This window comes from Malus domestica, chromosome 09 (assembly GCF_042453785.1).
Source record: "Malus domestica chromosome 09, GDT2T_hap1".
Taxonomy (NCBI): domain Eukaryota; kingdom Viridiplantae; phylum Streptophyta; class Magnoliopsida; order Rosales; family Rosaceae; genus Malus; species Malus domestica.
Genome location: NC_091669.1, coordinates 7,209,626 through 7,228,226, shown reverse-complemented (window position 1 = coordinate 7,228,226; position 18,601 = coordinate 7,209,626). Strand labels below are relative to the sequence as shown.

General features: G+C 41.0%; 4 protein-coding genes across 5 annotated transcripts; 2 read left to right on the top strand and 2 right to left on the bottom strand.

Annotated features, from left to right (window-relative positions):
- Positions 1-1,092, top strand: LOC103442578 (uclacyanin 1-like). Its single transcript, XM_008381377.4, has 2 exons — positions 1-229; positions 433-1,092. Exons 1-2 carry the CDS (start codon positions 61-63, stop codon positions 984-986), a joined length of 723 nt encoding a protein of 240 aa, XP_008379599.1. The 5' UTR covers positions 1-60; the 3' UTR covers positions 987-1,092.
- Positions 1,093-3,640: 2,548 nt separating this feature from the next.
- LOC103442910 (leucine-rich repeat extensin-like protein 3) lies at positions 3,641-4,240 on the bottom strand. The gene has a single exon (XM_008381696.2). The coding sequence runs from the start codon at positions 4,238-4,240 to the stop codon at positions 3,641-3,643; it is 600 nt and encodes a 199-aa protein (XP_008379918.2).
- Positions 4,241-12,287: 8,047 nt separating this feature from the next.
- Positions 12,288-16,433, top strand: LOC103442577 (beta-amylase-like). The gene is made up of 8 exons (XM_008381376.4): positions 12,288-12,927; positions 13,772-13,840; positions 13,955-14,353; positions 14,450-14,614; positions 14,709-14,972; positions 15,061-15,270; positions 15,639-15,878; positions 15,959-16,433. The coding sequence occupies exons 1-8, from the start codon at positions 12,694-12,696 to the stop codon at positions 16,172-16,174; spliced, it is 1,797 nt and encodes a 598-aa protein (XP_008379598.3). The 5' UTR covers positions 12,288-12,693; the 3' UTR covers positions 16,175-16,433.
- LOC103442907 (putative pentatricopeptide repeat-containing protein At3g11460, mitochondrial) lies at positions 16,236-18,560 on the bottom strand. Of its 2 annotated transcripts, XM_029107967.2 has the most exons (2): positions 17,088-18,560; positions 16,236-16,906 (listed from the first exon to the last, which is right to left on the bottom strand). In XM_029107967.2, exons 1-2 carry the CDS (start codon positions 18,460-18,462, stop codon positions 16,851-16,853), a joined length of 1,431 nt encoding a protein of 476 aa, XP_028963800.1. In that variant the 5' UTR covers positions 18,463-18,560; the 3' UTR covers positions 16,236-16,850. The 2 variants fall into 2 exon arrangements, with proteins under 2 accessions (XP_028963800.1, XP_008379914.1); XM_008381692.4 differs by having other exon boundaries at positions 16,236-18,462.
- Positions 18,561-18,601: the final 41 nt, after the last annotated feature.

Genomic DNA, 18,601 nt, shown 5'->3' with positions numbered 1-18,601 from the left:
CTCTACTACTTCATTCTATTCTTCAACTTATTCGCCCTTTCATTACTAATTAAGTAAAATATGGCAGCTCCAAGAACCACATTGATGAACCTGGTTATTGTGACCATGCTCATAGAATCGGCCATGGCAACCACTTACACAGTCGGAGGTCCGAATGGCAGGTGGGATTCAACTACTGATCTTAAAACTTGGGCATCGTCACAGTCATTCTTAGTCGGAGATAATCTCAGTAAGTTGTTTACAAACCCAAAGATATTGATTGGAAATATCTTATAGTATAGGAGTTGATATTCGGACACTTCAACTAGTCAACATTGAGAAAAAAAAACAGTGAAGAAAGGGAAGACCGCGTGATGAGGATTTTGAAGTGCTACTACCATAATTTTATCTGATATTTACTTAAATTAACAAATACCTTTTGTATGTACGCAGATTTTCAGTACTCAACAAAGCATGATGTGATTGAAGTGCCAAAGGCAGACTATGATTCTTGTCAAGCAAGGAACTCAATTCAGTCTTACAGTGGTGGAAGCACTACCATTACTCTATCTTCTCCAGGCAAAAGGTATTTCATCTGTGGAACAACTGGACATTGTAGCCAAGGAATGAAGCTTGAAGTCAACACTCTTGCAACTTCTGCCGCACCAGCAGCTTCTCCTATAAGCCCTTCCCCACTAGAATCTCCTTTAGTTCCAACTCCTTCGCCGGCTACTCCTAGTTTGGCTCCGGAACCTTCTATTGCCTCGCCGGCAGAACCGGTACCACAATCTGCTCCCACATTGTCCCCTACTCTGCCATCTGGATTGCCCATCAGTCCTGCATCAGACCCTACCGATCACATTCCTTCAACTGAAGCTCCTAGTTCCATTTCTCGAACCGGGTCTTCACCGCAACCTTCTGCTTCATCACCAAACTACAAAGGCGGTCTCCCAATCAGTCTCACCGTCGCTTTCAGCGTTTTGATCATGTTGTTGCTAGCCCACTAGGGTTTTAAGCAAGGAAGATTTACGTAATTGTTCATGAAGAATGTATTTATTTGTGTGACAAAATTTCCTCAGCATTTTATTCCAATTTTATACAATATTTATAAGATGTTCAAGCTATAACTAAAAATCCAGTTTTACTTGGAAATTGTAAGTACTACTAGCTAGCTACTACATAAGTTGGTTACTTTTTTTTTTAATATACATTAAGAAAAAAACCAAGATTATTGGAATATAGAAATACCCCATTGATTGTATGATTTTAAAGATTTTGAAACATTCGAACCAGATTAGTTGAAGCAGACGCAACTGCACCGGCAGTTGATCTAACCACTCAACATCTATATTTAATAGATAGATGAACAGTTTATCATAAATTTGTTACTCAGTAACAATGCCGTCTATTTGTTCAATATGTATGAATGACCAAATTATCTCTTATTTGATTGATATTTAATAGATGTGATACTTAAATGAAAATTATGAAATAAGCGGCTCGAATTATAAAATTTTGTGCAATCAAAATACATTGATCACAATTAATAGATAAGGTGATGCATTTTCATAAGAGGTGAATGAAAGTATTTTCTTTTATAAATTATACATCAATAGTATTGACATATTGCATTAGGGCTGGAAAAAATTCCTGAAAATCTCGAACCAAACCGAAAAAATTCCAAACCGAAAATTCCCGAACCGATTCCGAAAATCCCAAACCGATCCCGAATCATTTGGTATGGGATTTGGGATTGCTCATTCTAAGTTTGGGAATCTCGAAAATATATATTATTATCTATATATATTTAATTATATATAGAATAATTGCAAGTTTGCAACCATTGGATTGTTTCAAAACAATCTAGGTCGTCCATTCTTTGTTAGGGGTCTCTAGCCCTACCCACTCTCTGTCTCATTTCATTTCGACAGCCCTCCCCTCTTCACTCAAACTCTCTCTGAGTCTCTTATTCTCGAATTAGACCAACACACCCTCCCACAATCTCACTCGAATTCTTTCGACAAACTCTCTCTACTACGGCCACCACCACACCTCACGACCACACAGTCTCCGACCCTCCACCTTCCCTCCACCACACACAGTCACACAGCCAACCCTCTCTCTCACGATTCTCTGTCGCGATTTTCTCTCTGAGACTGTCACTGATTCTCTCTCTGTTTGTGGGGTTTCGAGTTAGGGTTAGGATTTCGAATTGGGGGTTCGAATTGGGGCTTTTGCAATGGGGTTTCGAATTAGGTTTATGTGTGTGGGGTTTCGGGTTAGGGTTAGGGTTTCGAAATGGGGCCTTGAATTGGGGCTTCTGCAATGGTGTATACGAAGTGAACGGCGGGTTTAGCGTCGGCGGAGCTCCAAGGAGGTATTTACCTTACTTTTTTTTTCAGTTTGCTTTTCTTTTTGTTATGCACCCTTTCATTTCTTTTTTTCCTTAGCTTTTTGAATGGGAACTGGCATGAGACGGATGGGAACCAAAAACAGCCAATGGCCCACTAAATTTGGCCATAATTCATCTGATGATGTTGGGGTAAAAGAGGAAGGAGATAGGTGGAGTCTGCTTTCTTTGCTCATCTGCTTTTCTAGGTTTATAACAATTTTGAATTTTTTGCAATTGGTATGAATTTTCTGGGTTTATACAAATCCCAAATGCGTCCCGAAATCCCGAAATTTCGGGTTATAAAATACCGTCCCGAAAATTATTGGGTTGGGAATCAGGCTTTGGGTTTCGGTACGGGATCCCGTCCCGAACTAGCCCTATATTGCATGATGGTTATTTACAAACTATGTATACATCAATAGTATTGACATATTGCATGATGGTTATTTACAAACTATTGATACTTTCTGTCATAACAAGTTGAATTATTAGGGTATTTGAGTGAAAACCTCTATGCAATTTCGCATATATATCGAAAGCAAAAATTGCAATTTGCAAAAAGAAAATGCAAATATTGCAAACAAAATACTCGTTTGAAAGTGTACTAAATATATATTTATGAAGTTCAGAAGTACTCAAAAATTCTTTTTGCAAGAAACAATAGCAATTTTTTGTATGAATATTTCAATCATTTTAAAAAATAAAAATTAATTAAATGGTTTGAAAATTTTAAGTTTTAACGATAAAGATAAAATAAATTATAAAATAAATAATACCATAATTGACTTTTTAATGTAAAAATATAACTTTTCGTTTAAATGAATCGTTTATCTTTTAAAAATAACTTCAAATTAGACCAAATATTGTATTAGTAGGAGTAGGACAACCGACAACGTAGTAAACCTGATTGACAAGGGCATACGGAGACAGCGAAATCAACAGAAGAAAAGAGAAAAAGTAGGCATCATCATGTAAAACAAGAAACGCTGGAACACTGACTGAGACTGTCTAAATTCACGAAAAGTTGTCGATTTGCGTGATAAATGATGCTTGATTCTGATCCGCTCACCGATTGAGATTTGTAAAACGATCTCGTTCGGATTTCGCGAATCAAATCCACAAAAATTTACAAACACCTTATATACAAATCCAAGTACCCAACCCATTGATCGTCAATCCAAGAATATGAATCAAAAGAATAAAAACAGCTGCTCTCCAAAATTCGAAATAAATTGGGCCAAATTTTTAACTTGTACTAAGAAATGGCAGCTAAAGACGGGCAGGACCTGGAGTCACCTGGCCTTCACTTGGCGGATTGAACGGCGGCGCCGCCTTTGTAGCTGGCGGAGGCTGCTGAAAAGATGGCGGATTGGAAGTTGGGTTAGGCGGAGGTGGACTCAGAATTGATGTCGGCGGAGGTGGCGGCGGAGTTGGGGGAGGTGGACTCAGAATTGATGTCGGCGGAGTTGGCGGAGGTGGACTGAGAATTGATGTCGGCGGAGTTGGCGGAGGTGGGCTTAGAATTGATGGCGGCGGAGGTGGAGGAGGCGGGCTTGAAGTTGACGTCGGCGGAGACGGGTTTAAATCTGGGTTGCGCGGCGGAGGCGGGTTGAAATTGGCGTTAGGTGGGCTGGGCTGGGTCAGAGTTGGATCGGGATTTGGTGAGCTCGGCTGGTTCGAACCGGAACTGGGGTTAGGGAATTGAATTGGTGGGGAGGGGAGAGGGCTGCAGGAGTCCGAATCGGCGGAGCATTTGTGGGATTTATGGAGGCCGTGGCGGAGAACCCCTAATCCGAAAACCAGCCCGAACACTACCAACACTGTCACCAAAAAAATGAAGATCTTTGTTGCTTTTCCCACATAGCACATTTTGGTTTGCTGGGTTTCTGCTGGGTTTTGCAGGGTGTGGGTTCAGGGAGATTGGCAGAGAGAATGGCGGTGCTGGTGGGGTTTGCTGGGTGTTTTTCGTCGTCTTCTTTTCATGGCGACGAAGGCGGAGGAAGAGAGTGAGGGTAGTGAGTGTGCATTTTTCGTCCTTTTTTTGGAGTTACTAGAATTGAGAGGGAGAGAGGGAGAGAGGGAGGAGAGAGGGTAAGTGAGGCAAATGAAGGCTAATTTTCAATGGGAAAGTGGGTTTGTCCCAGTTCTGGCCATTTGCCAAGCCCAACAAAAGATTTATTGTGACGATAACACGAGCGGTATATCACGTGTTTTTATGTAAGTTGTAGAAAATTTTATTTTTTAAGTTATTAATTTTTTAACACACATATTTCATTATTTGTATAGTGACACGTGATATACCACCTCATTTGCTGGTCACACTAAAAAATCTCTCATGTTTCAACTACAGTTTTGCATACTGATTTCCCACAATGCCTTTCTTCTTGACAATAAGTAGGGATGCAACTCGATCGGGTTAGATAAATTGGACGATCAACCGATCCAACTCTAACATATTTCTTCCCATTCAGTAATTCGGGTTCAATCGGCTTGGAAAATATTAACCATCACAATGCAAAGTGAATTTAGGTTAACTCTACTTTAAATGAAGGAAATTATAATAATGGTTTCTCAACTTTAATTCTATTGGAGTAAGTTTTTTATTTTTTTTGGAGAACTGGAAAAAGCATTTCCAGGATCAAAGCCAAAGAGACAAGGAGGTCTACAAGGAGGCAACAACCAGGAAAAGCAAACACAGAGTAGTGATTGAGGTACAAAGGCATGAGACACTGCACCAAGTGCAAGGGTGTCATCCCCATCACCACCACAACAAAATTAAGGAGGACAAGGGAGACCATCCTTATTCAGGATATGCACCAACGAAGATGGGGGTTGGTTAACCCAAGAGGAACCGCACATCTCCGTATTAGACCTCGACGCCAACCGATGTGCCGCCATATTGGCTGATCTCAGAACCCAAGACCAACGACACCTCTGAAAGACATCCATAAGCCTCAAAATCCTTGTCAACGTAGGGAACGCCTCCCAGCTACCAGAAGAAATATCATTCAACAAAAAAGAAATGTTCTCCTTGGAGTCTAACTTCACAACAATTTGCTACATATCCAGAGATTTAGCAAATTTGCACCCCACAAATATAGCATTAGCTTCTACCGCCATAGTGCTTGGAGCATGAGTCTGCCATTTCCTCACTGCCACAAACCGACCATCCGAATTCCGAACAACGACCCCAACGAATCCTTCACTAGTGGTAACAGACCAACTCGCATCAACATTGACCTTCATAAAGGGAAACTCGGGGGAGACCACATGACCAAGCCAGACGAAGAAACCTGCGAAGGGAGAAAGCTTCCCGACGGCGAATGGGAAGCCTCCAGGAAAAAATCAACCGATAAGGTGAGAGACAAAAAAACTTGCCGGGGTAATATGATATTCTTATTAAAAATTGAGTCACACCGAGCCTTCCAAATGTGCCAACAAGTGAAGGCAACATACAACAATAGCCAAGTAACATCAACCATCGACCCCAAATGAGAGTTCATCAGCGAAGAAAACCAATTCGCCAAAGATGTAATGCTCGCCCTATCCACTTTATAATTAAGAGAACCTCCAAACCATAAGGTTTCGACCCACGGGCATAACAGAAGCATATGCTCGATAGATTCCTCACAAGCATGACATATAGGGCAAATTGGAGTAGGAGAACATCGACGCCTATAAAGAGCCTCCATAGTAGCCAAAGCCCTACTAAACGCCTTCCACATAAAACAACGAATCTTCGGAGGGATCTTCAAATTCCAAAAAACCTTCCAAACACGGGAATGAATAAAGAAAGAAGTAGAAACCAGCCTAGTCACCACTTACACTGCAGAGGAATGCACCCAATGATAACCAGATCTCACAGTATACACCACATTCCTAGTCATTAGTCAAACTAATATATCCTTCCTTAAATGATCCCCAATATGTACTTGAACAATCGTCTTGCACTCCTCCTCTGAAATGAAAGGTTTGAGAAAATCATTATCCTAATTCCCCACATGCCCACCAAATAACAAGTTCACTAGCAAATTCCTCGACACCCTAACATTAGCTGGAGGAGTAGGGTGGCCAAGAGGGAGAGATGGAATCCATCTATCATGCCAAACTCGAACACTTTCACTATTCATAACTTACCAATGTGCACCCCAAAGAAGAATATCATGGCCAGCCAACAAACTCGTCAACCCTAAGACGTTCTGCCTCCCCGTTTGGCCTCTAAGAACGAACATTGAGGAAAGTACCAGGCTTTGAGAACTTGAGCCCATAGCGAATTAGGATCCTGCAGCAACCTCCAACATTGTTTAGCAAGAAGGGCATCGTTAAAGTTGTTGAAAGTGCGAAAGCCTAAACCCCCCCTTAGACTTCAGCAACCCCAAAATAACCCAAGAAACCCAGTGAATACTCTTATCCCATCCATGCTTCCCTCACCAAAAATCAGCAATCAAACAGTCTAACTTCGAGTATAAGGTTGTCGGGAATTTAAAAATATTCATGGGGTATGCCGGGATGGCTTGAATAACAGCCTTGATCATAACCCATTTCCCTGCTTGTGATAGAGTACATTGTTTCCAACCTTGAATTTTCTCCAAAATCCTACCTTTGGCATAGGTAAGGCCCAGTTTTTTTGAATGACTCCACAAAGAAGGAAGACCTAAATAAGTCCTAGGATTAACCACCATAGGGATGCCTAAAACCTAATTGAGGTACATCGAGATTCCACTCAGAGTATTCGCGCCAATAAATACACTGGATTTTTGTAAATTCACATGTTGCCCAGAAGCCGCAGAGTAAGCATCGATTATTTTCACAAGGTTGCAACAGTTGGGTGATCCACCCTCAGAAATATCAAGGTATCATCTGCAAAGAGCATATGAGAAATAATTGGTCCACCAGTATTCGTACGAATACCCAACAAATCACGTCTTTCAACCACCGATTGGATAAGCCTAGATAAGACCTCACTGACAAGGAGGAATAGATATAGAGATAAAGGGTCCCCATGACGAATACCCCTAGACGGGAAGAACCTCATACCTGACTGCTCATTCAAAATCACTACAAAATTCATCGATTTCACGCAGCCCATAACGAGATTCCTCCATCTAGCACAAAAGCCCAACTTCTCCATCACCACATCCAGGAAATCTCACTCAACACGATCATAAGCTTTATGCATATCGAGTTTAATTCCCATCTCAAACTTACCTTTCACTTTCCAAAGCTTTAAGGAATGGAACATCTCATGCGCAATACCAATATTATCATGAATCTGTCTCCCTTCCACAAAAGCATTTTGCATGGGAAAGATGATATTCGGAAGAAAAGACTTGAGACGGTTAGCTAGCACTTTGGATAAAACTTTGTAAGAATAATTGCACAGGCTTCTGGGCCTAAACTATCCCACAGATTCTGGGTTTTTAACTTTCGGGATCAAAACAATGTGGGTAGAATTAAGTCTTTAAGGTGAACTCACCCCATTGACGATATCCCAAACCAGCCCATTAACTTCCGTCACAAGAGCATCAAAAAATGCATGGTAGAACACACCTTGGAAACCATTAGGACCCGGGGCCTTTAAACCCCCTATTTGATGAGCAACAGACTTAATTTCCTCCTCCGAAATCAAACTAATTAGAAACTCATTCATCTCACCAGTCACCGAGGTGTGCAAACAATCCTATAAAAAGCCTCAATCCTTATGCCCCGAGGAAGTAAAAATATTTGCAAAATACTCTTCCACCATATTCCTCACCGCCCCTAGGTTATCAATCCAAACAGCATTCCTATCTTTAAGCTTAACCACATTATTCCTCCTATGTCTCTGCAACGTAGACTGGTGAAGAAAAAAAAAACGATATTAGCATCCCCCTCCCTAAGCCATTTAATCTGGGATCGTTGATACCAGTAACTTTCCTCCACCTTCCACAATTGCTTAAGCTTCATAGAGACCACTTTAATGTCTTCCCAATTTTCACTCTAATCATACTGAAGTTCCCCGAGCTGAAACACCAGACGTTCAATCTCCTTCCCTTGAGCCTTAAACTCTCTGCGACTTCAACGAATTAACTGAGATTGGCAATCGGTCAATTTTTTGTGCCATCGTGAAATCCCATCACCAAGACAACGTCTCCCCCCAGCAAGTTTCAACAATCTCCATGCACCTAGCTTCCTTAGACCAAGAGGCTTCAAATCGAAAGAATTTTTTGGAATTAAAACCCCATGCTGGCATTGAATAATTAAATGACAGTGGTCAGACTCAATGACAGTACCATGAATCACTAGCGTGTTAGGCCATTTCTCCTGCCAAAGCTTATTAGACAGGCCTCTATCCAATCTTTCCTCTACCAACTGCCCATTTCTAACGCAACACCAAGTAAACTGAAGCCTATTGAAATCTAAGTCCATCAACCCTGCATTATTCATAAATGCCTCTAAATATCTGGTCTATTATAAAGCACCTCCGATCCCCTTGACTTATATCATGGTCCAAAAAAAAACTCATTAAAGTCACCACCACAAAGCCACAGGAGGTTGAAAGGACTAAACGAAGACCTCATCCAGCTCCAAAATGCAAACTTCTCCGCCCTATACGTAGTACCATACACCCACGTGGCCCTGGCCCATACGTCATCTCTCATCCCTCTAAATCTCACATCAATTATATGTTTTGAAGAAAACCCAACATCCACCTCTAATAAACCATCCCACCATAAGCTTAAACCTTATGCACGCCCAACTGGAGTAACTTTAAAACCCATCGTATATCCCATACGTCGTTTAACACCATAAATTCTATGATCCTTCATTTTAGTTTTAGAGAGAAAAATCATATAGGGCCTATACTTCCTAATTAGCCCCTAAAGGGCCCGAACTACCGTGTCCGACCCAAGACCACGGCAGTTCCACAGAAGATAACTCATGGCTCCCTTACGGTTGTTGAGAGCTAGCCGCCACCACCCTGGTAATAAACACATTTACCTTTCCTCAACATAACTATTTTCTTCATTTCTGCAATTTCCTCCAAGTTCTCCCAAAGTTCTTTATATTCCGCGGGAACATCCAACGACTCATTTTCAGTAAATAAGGCATTAGCGATTTCTAAGCATCTCTCCCGCACAGACATGTCCCAGAGACAAGTTATAGGCTGGTTGTGTCCATCAGAGCTACCTTCTTCCAATTTCATTTTCTTACGTGAAGATTGATCCAGCTGTTGTGTATCCCTCTTATAACCTCTTTTCAAACTGCCCGTTTCCAAACTCTAGTTGAAGGTGGAATTAGACAGATGTAGAGGCCCACCTAACTGATAAACAACCTAAGGTAAATCCACATTCCTCAATACCAAGTTTGCATCACGAGCGTCCGACTGATCCATATTTAAAGTAATTAATAGCCCAGAGTTATTCACAGTTTCCAAGCACATAGTTACATGCAGACCCATTTCACTTATCTCTTGGATCCACGCAGGCTGAATAACCAAACCTGGGCTTAAAGTTTCACTAACTTGAATGGGCTGCGTGCCCAACAGCCCAACACTCATTACCCCCTGATGATCCACGTGGCGAGGATGACCCTAAGATAACCATTGACCAGTACCCCTCTCTTGAACATTTCATCTGTTGCGAATCATATGCCAAGTCTTCTGCCCCTGTCTTGGACTGTGAGCCACTTCCTGTTGTGAAATGGCCCGCGAGTATCCGACTGAATCCCCACTGTCCATTCCTTCTGTAGTTGTCATGCACCTCTCAGAACTTGACCCTGGTCCTCCCCTAATAGCTCCAGCAAGTCTCCACTCCCCTATATTGACTACCAATGGTCTTGGAACCTCAACCTAATCATGGACATGAGCAGTTCGTGTCTAGTCTCCATACACAGTAACAGTCCCTCTCCCAAGCAGAAACGAACAATCAGTATTGGCATGTCCAATCCTTCCACAGCGATAACAAAAGTCTTGAAGTCTTTCATATCGAAATTCAATCCACGTGTCTCTGTTATTGTTTCGTGGGATCCAGCACCCTGGAATAAGCGGTTTCCTAAAGTCAACAACTACCCTTACCCGAAGAAAACCCCTAGCCTTCGCAGGATCCTCTAGTTCCACGAAATCCCCAAGTTCCCTTGCTAGACGCCTTACATTCATTTATGTGTAGAGAGATAAGGGAACATTTGTAATTTGAATCCAAAAAGGAACCGACTCCAGTTGAATCTCCTCTAAAGCTAACTCAAGTGGCCACCTCTGAACAGAGAAGTTCTGTTTCACGACAGCCTAAGGCACTTGATTCATAATCCTTCCCGCAGTGCTTTCATTTTGCACTATAATTAGATAAGTATTTTCTCTGACCCATTTGACTTGAACTTCCCCCAAATCCTTCCAAGCCGACCGTAAGATATTCTAAACCCTCAACTTATTCAACATCTTATTAGTCAGAGTTGCCCCCACCAATTTAACCCCACATTTCAAATTCGAAAGATCCATTGACTGCTCCAACTGGACCACCAAATCATTCATCGTCAAGTGCTCCATATGTTCTTTGATGTTGCTTCCTACCAAATGTCCACGAGCTAAAGTGAAAATGATAGATCCTTGAAGACTTAACTGACTGCTCCGATAATAGTTAGATTTCTCCACAAATCTTCTTTTGGCAAGTTATCCTTTTGACAAATACAGAAAGCTCCGACAACTAGAAGGTTCAGCACACAAAACCAGTGTATTGTTGTAGAATAATCTACCTAACCAACCAATAGAAATCGAAGGGTATTTGGAGTACACCAAACTTCAATAAAAGCAGGTAAGAAATAAGCAACATAAATTCCCCCAACCCCAGCCATAGGGGGTGGTTAAGATCAATCAAACACCAAGAGATCACCTCGCACAAGGAAATACAGTGCAAATAAAACAAAGCCACAGCAGAGCAAACTAAAAAACAAACAAGAACCAGCGATAAGGGAAACTACCAAAACTTTCACAAAGGAGAGAACCAACACTCACAACGAAGGTCTCTCACACCAGCGGAGAGAAATGACTTAATCTTCTTGTTTTTTTTTTTTTTTTTCTATCTATTGGAGTAAGTTTCTCAATTAAAAATTCGTTGGTTTTTTAACTCATCAAAACATGCAGCTAAGGTTTTTTTTTTTTCAAATCCGTTAAAACTTCCATCAAAATGAACCACCTGCCACGCACATAAGACTAAATCAAGGGGCAACTATGAAAAAAAAAATTAAGAAAAATTATAGCAATGGTTCCCAACTTTAACCCAATTAGAGAAATAATCTCTCAACTTTAACGCACTTGGTGCAGTGATCCCTCAATTTTAACATAATTATAGCAATGGTCATTCCAACATGACTCGTTTTGATGCAATTCTGACATAATAGACGAAAAATTCATAGATACATGTTTTGATGAGTTAAAAAACTGATGACCATAAATTTTTAATTGAAATATCGTTAATCTAGTTAAGATATAAGGTACCATTATTACAAATTTTTTTGTTAAAAGGAGGTGAGCGGTATAGAAAGTTAGTACAGGTTTGACTAAATTAAAGCCGTTGAAGAGGATATATATTGGGAGTCAAGCCACTAACCGTGTCATTTCTCTTTGGGATGGAGCTGGATCAATTGATTGTGACAAATTACCCTCGGTTTCGCTCTTATTTACAACTTTTCTAATGGGCTCCGACCCTGTTGAAGCTTTTTAGTTGTGGGCTTTTTCTGGACTAAATTCAATCTCTATAATGGATGGATAAGATGAAGCTCGCACTACGTTTTGGTTAGCTTCTCTTTGCTACTTACATTACCCTTAAACTCTCTGAAGTATTTTGTCAAGCATCTTGCCTTCATAGCCAAGGGACATTGCATACACTTTATCCTTTATGTGGATCTGCCAGTAGCCGTGACTAGCCTACTGAAGTGACGAAGCTTTGTTATGAATAAATATCCTATCATTCGTCAAAAATAAGAAAATGCATGCCTCTTTTCAAAGGGATACAAACTTTTTTTGTTTGGATGCCATTTTTTTTGTTTCTATCTTTTGAACAGATGCTCTCAAGTCCACAGAAAAATGGAGAAGAAAATGACTTGAAAGATACAATAAATCAGCAAAATAAGCATGGCCAGAAAATAACGTGGCCTCTGTCTTCTCTTTCCCTCTCCAACCAAAACTCTCTAGAAAATCTTCCATAACCATAACCTATATATCGTTGCAGGCAACAAGAAACCAGAGTTTTCATGCTACATCACGCTTCATGTCGTACGGACTTCTTTTCTGCTCAATAATGTTATACAATTGTCGTTTTGGTGACAATTAGGCCGTACATATAGTCACCATGACAACATTGACAATAACAACAGCTCTAGGTGGTTTGGGGGAGAAAACAAGTGCTTACCACAGTAGGTGCTTCTTCTGCCCGCATTTTCCATTTTTAAACGTACTCGAGAGTGCAGAGGGAGCAAGTAAAGTATGGAGGCAAGGAGCCAATTCAGCTCCGGCATTCTGCTCCCGCAGCGCAATCCAAAGTCCTCGAGCTATTGCATCAGAAATCTCCACCACAGAACGAACGGTAAGTGACTGCCTCAAAATCTTCTCATGTACAAATTCTTCCATAAATATCTAAAGATTGCAACAAGAGAAAAACTTCCCTAAAATAGGAATGTCACTGTGACGGTATCTCAAGTCAATCATTAAAAATGTTAAAACGCATACATAATAATGCATGATTGGGTTGAGATACTGAAACAGACACAAGAAGCATGACTTTGCAGTACTGACCAAACAAAAAAGCATGAGTTTGAACTAACTTTAAAGGACTTGGATTGTCTGCCCTCCCGTTTCAGTGCCCTCCATGTGCCCTCTTGTTTGTGTGGTCACGATTAAACCACGTCAATATTTTATATTACTATTTTTTTTTGTTTTATTATTTTTATAAAAAAACAATATAAAATGTTGACGTGGCTTAATCGTGACCACACAAAACAGGAGAGCACGGAAAGGGCACTGAAACGGGAGGGCAGACAATCCAAGTCCAACTTTAAAAACCTTGAAGGGCAACTTTACTTTTCACTCTAAGATTAATGAAGCTGTAGGTGTCCCATGGGGTAAATGACCTTAATACCCCTTGTATAAGCCTTGTATAAGGCTTTATGAGGGCATATATGGGATCAGACCCTCAGAGGCGGTCCTAATAGCACCTAAAGAATGCAAACAAAATAAGCATTGGGGCTACCAATACTTTGTGTGTGCAAAGATAAGGTACAGTAGAAGTCGTCCTTATCTTTCTTTTTTAGGTTACCAAGGATAGTGAGATATTTTCTATAAAAAGGCAGCTGGGAGTGGTAAAGTAGCACCAACTCCATCCTCTCAGACAAATCAAACCCTAAAAAATCTTCTCTTACACAACAACGCAGGTTGCAACTACTCTCACTTATCAAGAAAAAATGCTCAAAAACTATGTGCCGATCTTCGTGATGCTCCCTGTAAGTCATGATTCTTCTTTTCACTCACACTATGTATGCATAATGGTACGAAATATAATGATCATCACAAAGTAAAAGTTGTAATTTTTCCTTTCGGGTTTTTCTTCGTACCAGTTGGGAGTTGTTACGGTTGACAATGTTTTGGAAGACGGGGACAAACTCGTTAAGGACCTGAAGGAGTTACGGGCAGCGGGTGTTGATGGGGTGATGATAGATGTGTGGTGGGGGATCATAGAATCGAAAGGGCCTAAGCAGTATGACTGGAGTGCTTATAGGAGCGTGTTTCAAGCAGTTGAAGATTGTGGGCTGAAATTACAAGCTATAATGTCATTCCACCAATGTGGTGGGAATGTAGGAGATGTTGTAACCATCCCCATTCCCAAATGGGTACTTGAGATCGGAGAATCAGACCCCGATATATTTTATACCAATCTCAAAGGTAACAGGAACCCGGAATACCTCACTCTAGGTGTGGATAACCTGCATCTCTTTGACGGACGAACCGCTGTGCAGGTAAGGTTCACATGATTTCTATATGTAAAATGTTCATGCCATCAACCAGCATTCATTTTTATCAAGGTTACTTATATGTTAATAGTTGTGTTACAGATATACGGTGATTACATGAAAAGTTTCAGAGAGAACATGTCGGATTTTCTAGAAACCGGACTTGTTATAGACATTGAAGTAGGGCTTGGACCTGCAGGAGAGCTCAGGTATCCCTCTTATCCGGAAAGTCAAGGATGGGCTTTTCCAGGGATCGGAGAGTTTCAGGTGGGATTGATTTATTAATATGACGATCCTATGGCTTACTGGAAATATTCAAGCAAGTTTAAGTTTTAAACACGTTACCTATTCCATATTGCAGTGCTTTGACAAGTATCTCCAAGCAGAGTTCAAAGAGGCTGCAACAGCTGCAGGTCATCCTGAGTGGGCTTTGCCAGATAACGCCGGAGAATATAATGACACTCCTGAATCCTCGGAGTTCTTCAGATCAAATGGGACATATGTTACTGAGAAAGGGAAGTTCTTCTTGACTTGGTACTCTAACAAATTAATGATCCATGGTGATCAGATCCTGGATGAAGCCAACAAAGTTTTTGTGGGCTGTAAATTAAAGCTAGCAGCCAAAGTAAATATTCTAATGTCATAAAAAACTGTTATTAGCAGTACCTACGATCTTTCGCCCAATGTTAATCCGAGAATCTGCTTGATTACAGGTATCTGGAATCCACTGGTGGTATGAAGTTGATAATCACGCCGCGGAGCTTACCGCAGGATACTACAACTTGAAAGATAGAGATGGGTACCGACCTATAGCCAGGATGCTGTCAAGGCATCATGCCATTTTGAATTTCACATGTTTAGAGATGAGGAACTCTGAACAAAGTGCTGATGCCAAAAGTGCACCTGAGGAACTTGTTCAGCAGGTAAACATCTTGAAATTTATTAAGACCAGCTTTCCTACTTCAGTCTCGTTTCTCATTGGAAAAAAATACCGTTTTACTGTTGTTTTCTCGTACAATTCCCTCCATAAAACATGTCGAAATGATTGTCTTGGAAAACCATACAAAAACTAATCTTTCTTTAGTTTGACAGTTATACAGTATCTAGTAAAACCCATGTTCTAAATAAAATATGTTTCTTAACGAATTTATGCTATTCAATTACAAAAATATGGAAAGTAAAAAGCGCATCAATAACAAATTTAAAAAGGAACAAACAAGTTAAAGTAAGGATGGATTGAAAATGGACAACTGCATTCTTGACAATTATGTTTTGCAAAATGCATGTGCAGGTTTTGAGTGGAGGTTGGAGAGAAAACATAGAAGTTGCCGGAGAAAATGCACTTTCTAGATACGACAGTGTGGCTTATGACCAAATCCTTCTAAATGCTAGACCAAATGGCATCAATAAAGACGGCCAACCAAAATTAAGGATGTATGGGGTGACATACCTTCGTTTATCTGATGAACTACTGCAAAAGACGAATCTTGATATATTCAAGATATTTGTAAAGAAGATGCATGCTGATCAGGTAAACAAATCTTTATGTATGTGATTTAAGAATATGCTCTTTCATGGTGAAATATGTCATCGGATCCCTCATTTATGCAGGATTACTGTCCAGACCCAGAGAAGTACAATCACCACCTAGGTCCTTTGGAGAGGTCGAAACCAGAGATTTCGATTGAAGATCTTCTGGAAGCAACCAAAGCAGAGGAGCCATTCCCATGGGATAAAGAAACAGATATGAGTGTCAGTGGTGGAGCTGGTGGACTTGTTGGCCTACTCTCTAATTTGATAAGCAAAATCTTAGCTCTATTTAAGTGATACAACAGCAAGGCTGGGAGAGAAGCAACCTATAAATTCGCATACGGTGGCAAACTGGCAATGTGAAAACAATTTGAGATGTTTTCTGTTTGAATAAAAGAATCTGTATTTCCCATAGAATGAATGTACAGACAATCTCATGACAGAATCATTCACCAGTAATCCCCACAAGAGCAAACTCCATGTCTAAAGTGGTGGAACCTGTGGATATCTCGCATTATAATCTCTCGATTCATAAGCATAGAGATCATTTTTGTTACCGTGTGGCAATCGTTACATACACGAAGATTCTTGGTTATCCTGATTGTCGTCCCAGGTTGTGTGTTAATAAGGGCAAAAGCAATTGCCAGTCTCTCGCTATGATCCCAAAGCATTTTCTCCTTTACTTTCTCTTCAACGTCATAGAACACTGAAGCGGTGTCCGGCTTGTATCCAGCCTCCTTGAGCTGCAGATTCAAGTCTGTTAACTTGGCATAAATATCTCGTGTCTGTGGGTGTGACTTATCTCCAACTAAAAACCTATGAACCATCTTATCTAACTCCACAAAGCTGCAGCCGGGTGGTTTCTTCAGTCCCTTCCTTCTCACCACAGCTCTCACTCTTTCCACGTCATCCCATCTCTTCTCAGAAGCATAAATGTTGGAAAGGCAAATGTAGCTCCCCACTCCTTTTGGGTTCATTTCAAAAACATTTTGTGCTGCAATCTCCGCCAGCTTAACATTCTTGTGTAACCTGCAAGCAGAAAGAAGTGCAGCCCATATATCACTGCTAGGTTCTACTTGCATGCTCTTAATGAGCTCATATGCTTCATCTATGCGCCCTGCTCTTCCCAGAAGATCCACCAAACATGAATAGTGAGCAAGTCCAGGCTTCACATTGTATTCTACCGTCATTCTATTAAAAATATCTTTACCTTCATTGACTAGGCCGGCATGGCTACATGCTGACAAAACAGAAGTGAGAACCCCTTCATCTGGAGTGAAATTATTTGCTACCAGTTCGTGATAACAAGAGATTGCTTCTTCTCCCCTCCCATGAGCACCATATCCTGAAACCATAGCACTCCAAGAAACCAAGTTTTTTACAGGCATCTCATCAAAAACACAACGGGAACAAGACAAACTTCCACATTTAGAATACATGTCTATAAGGGCAGTTCCCACAAAGATATTTCCACCAAACCCTTTCTTGACGATGCATGAATGAACAGACATGCCAAATTGCAAGGCGCTGATCTGGTCACAAGCTCCGAGCACACTTGTGACAGTTACTTCATCAACCTCTGCACCTTCCATAACCATTTGGCAGAAAAGTCTCAAGCTTTCAAAAGCATCTCCATTCTGCTCATAACCACTGATCATAGAGTTCCATGACACAGTATCTTTCAATTTCACCCCATCAAATAATCGCCTCGAATAAGCCGCAGACTTGCACTTACAATACATCTCAATAAGAGAATTGGTCAAAAACTCGTTATGTATTTCACCACTGTTTCGAACCACATATGCATGAACTGCTTTCCCCTCCTTCAAGGCCATCAACTCAGCACAACCAGAGAGTATCCCAAGCAAACTTGTCCCATCTGCTCTCAATCCCGCCTTCCCCATTTCCTCAAAAATCATTAAACCCTCTCTTGGGTCACCATTCTTCACACAACCCGAAATCATTGTGTTCCAAGAAGTTAAATCTCTCTCAGGCATTCTATCAAACACCATCCCTGCCAACCTCATATCCCCGAACTTGGAGTACATTGCCAGAAGAGCATTACCCACATAAACATCCGACTCCAGCCCACTAACCACAACCTCCCCATGAACCGTCCTCCCAATTTCCACAACCAACAGATCACCGCACGCCTTAAGAACAAAAGGGTAGGTAAAATTGTCCGCCTTCTGTCCAAAACTAAGCATTTCACGGTACAAAACCAGAGACTTGATCGGACATCCATTGCAGGCATATCCCCTGATCATGAAATTCCACAGGAACGAGTTTTTCAGTAAAATTCCATCAAAAATCAGCTGCGCTTGGGGCATTTTACCACAGTTTGCGTAGAAAGCGGCGAGCTTGGTGCTGAGATAGGTGTTGTTGATGAGATTTCCGGCGGTGACAGCGACGGCGTGGAGCTGCTGGCCTTTTGGGAAGGATTTGGTTTTGGTGAGGGATTGGAAGATGGTTCCGCATTGGAGGGAAGTGAATGGTGGGCTGAGAGATTGATGTTTGAGATGGAGAGTGGAGGAGCAGATAGATTTTTTGAGGAGTTTGAGATTGAGATTGCCATTGCCGTTCATCAGAAACAAGTTTGCAAAACATGAAATATAAATATATATATATATATATGTGTGTGTGTGTGTGTGTGTGTGTGTAAATATATATTCACGAGCTTTCAAAGAGTAGAGAAGAAGGAGGTGGCGGGCATTTCAATTTCGC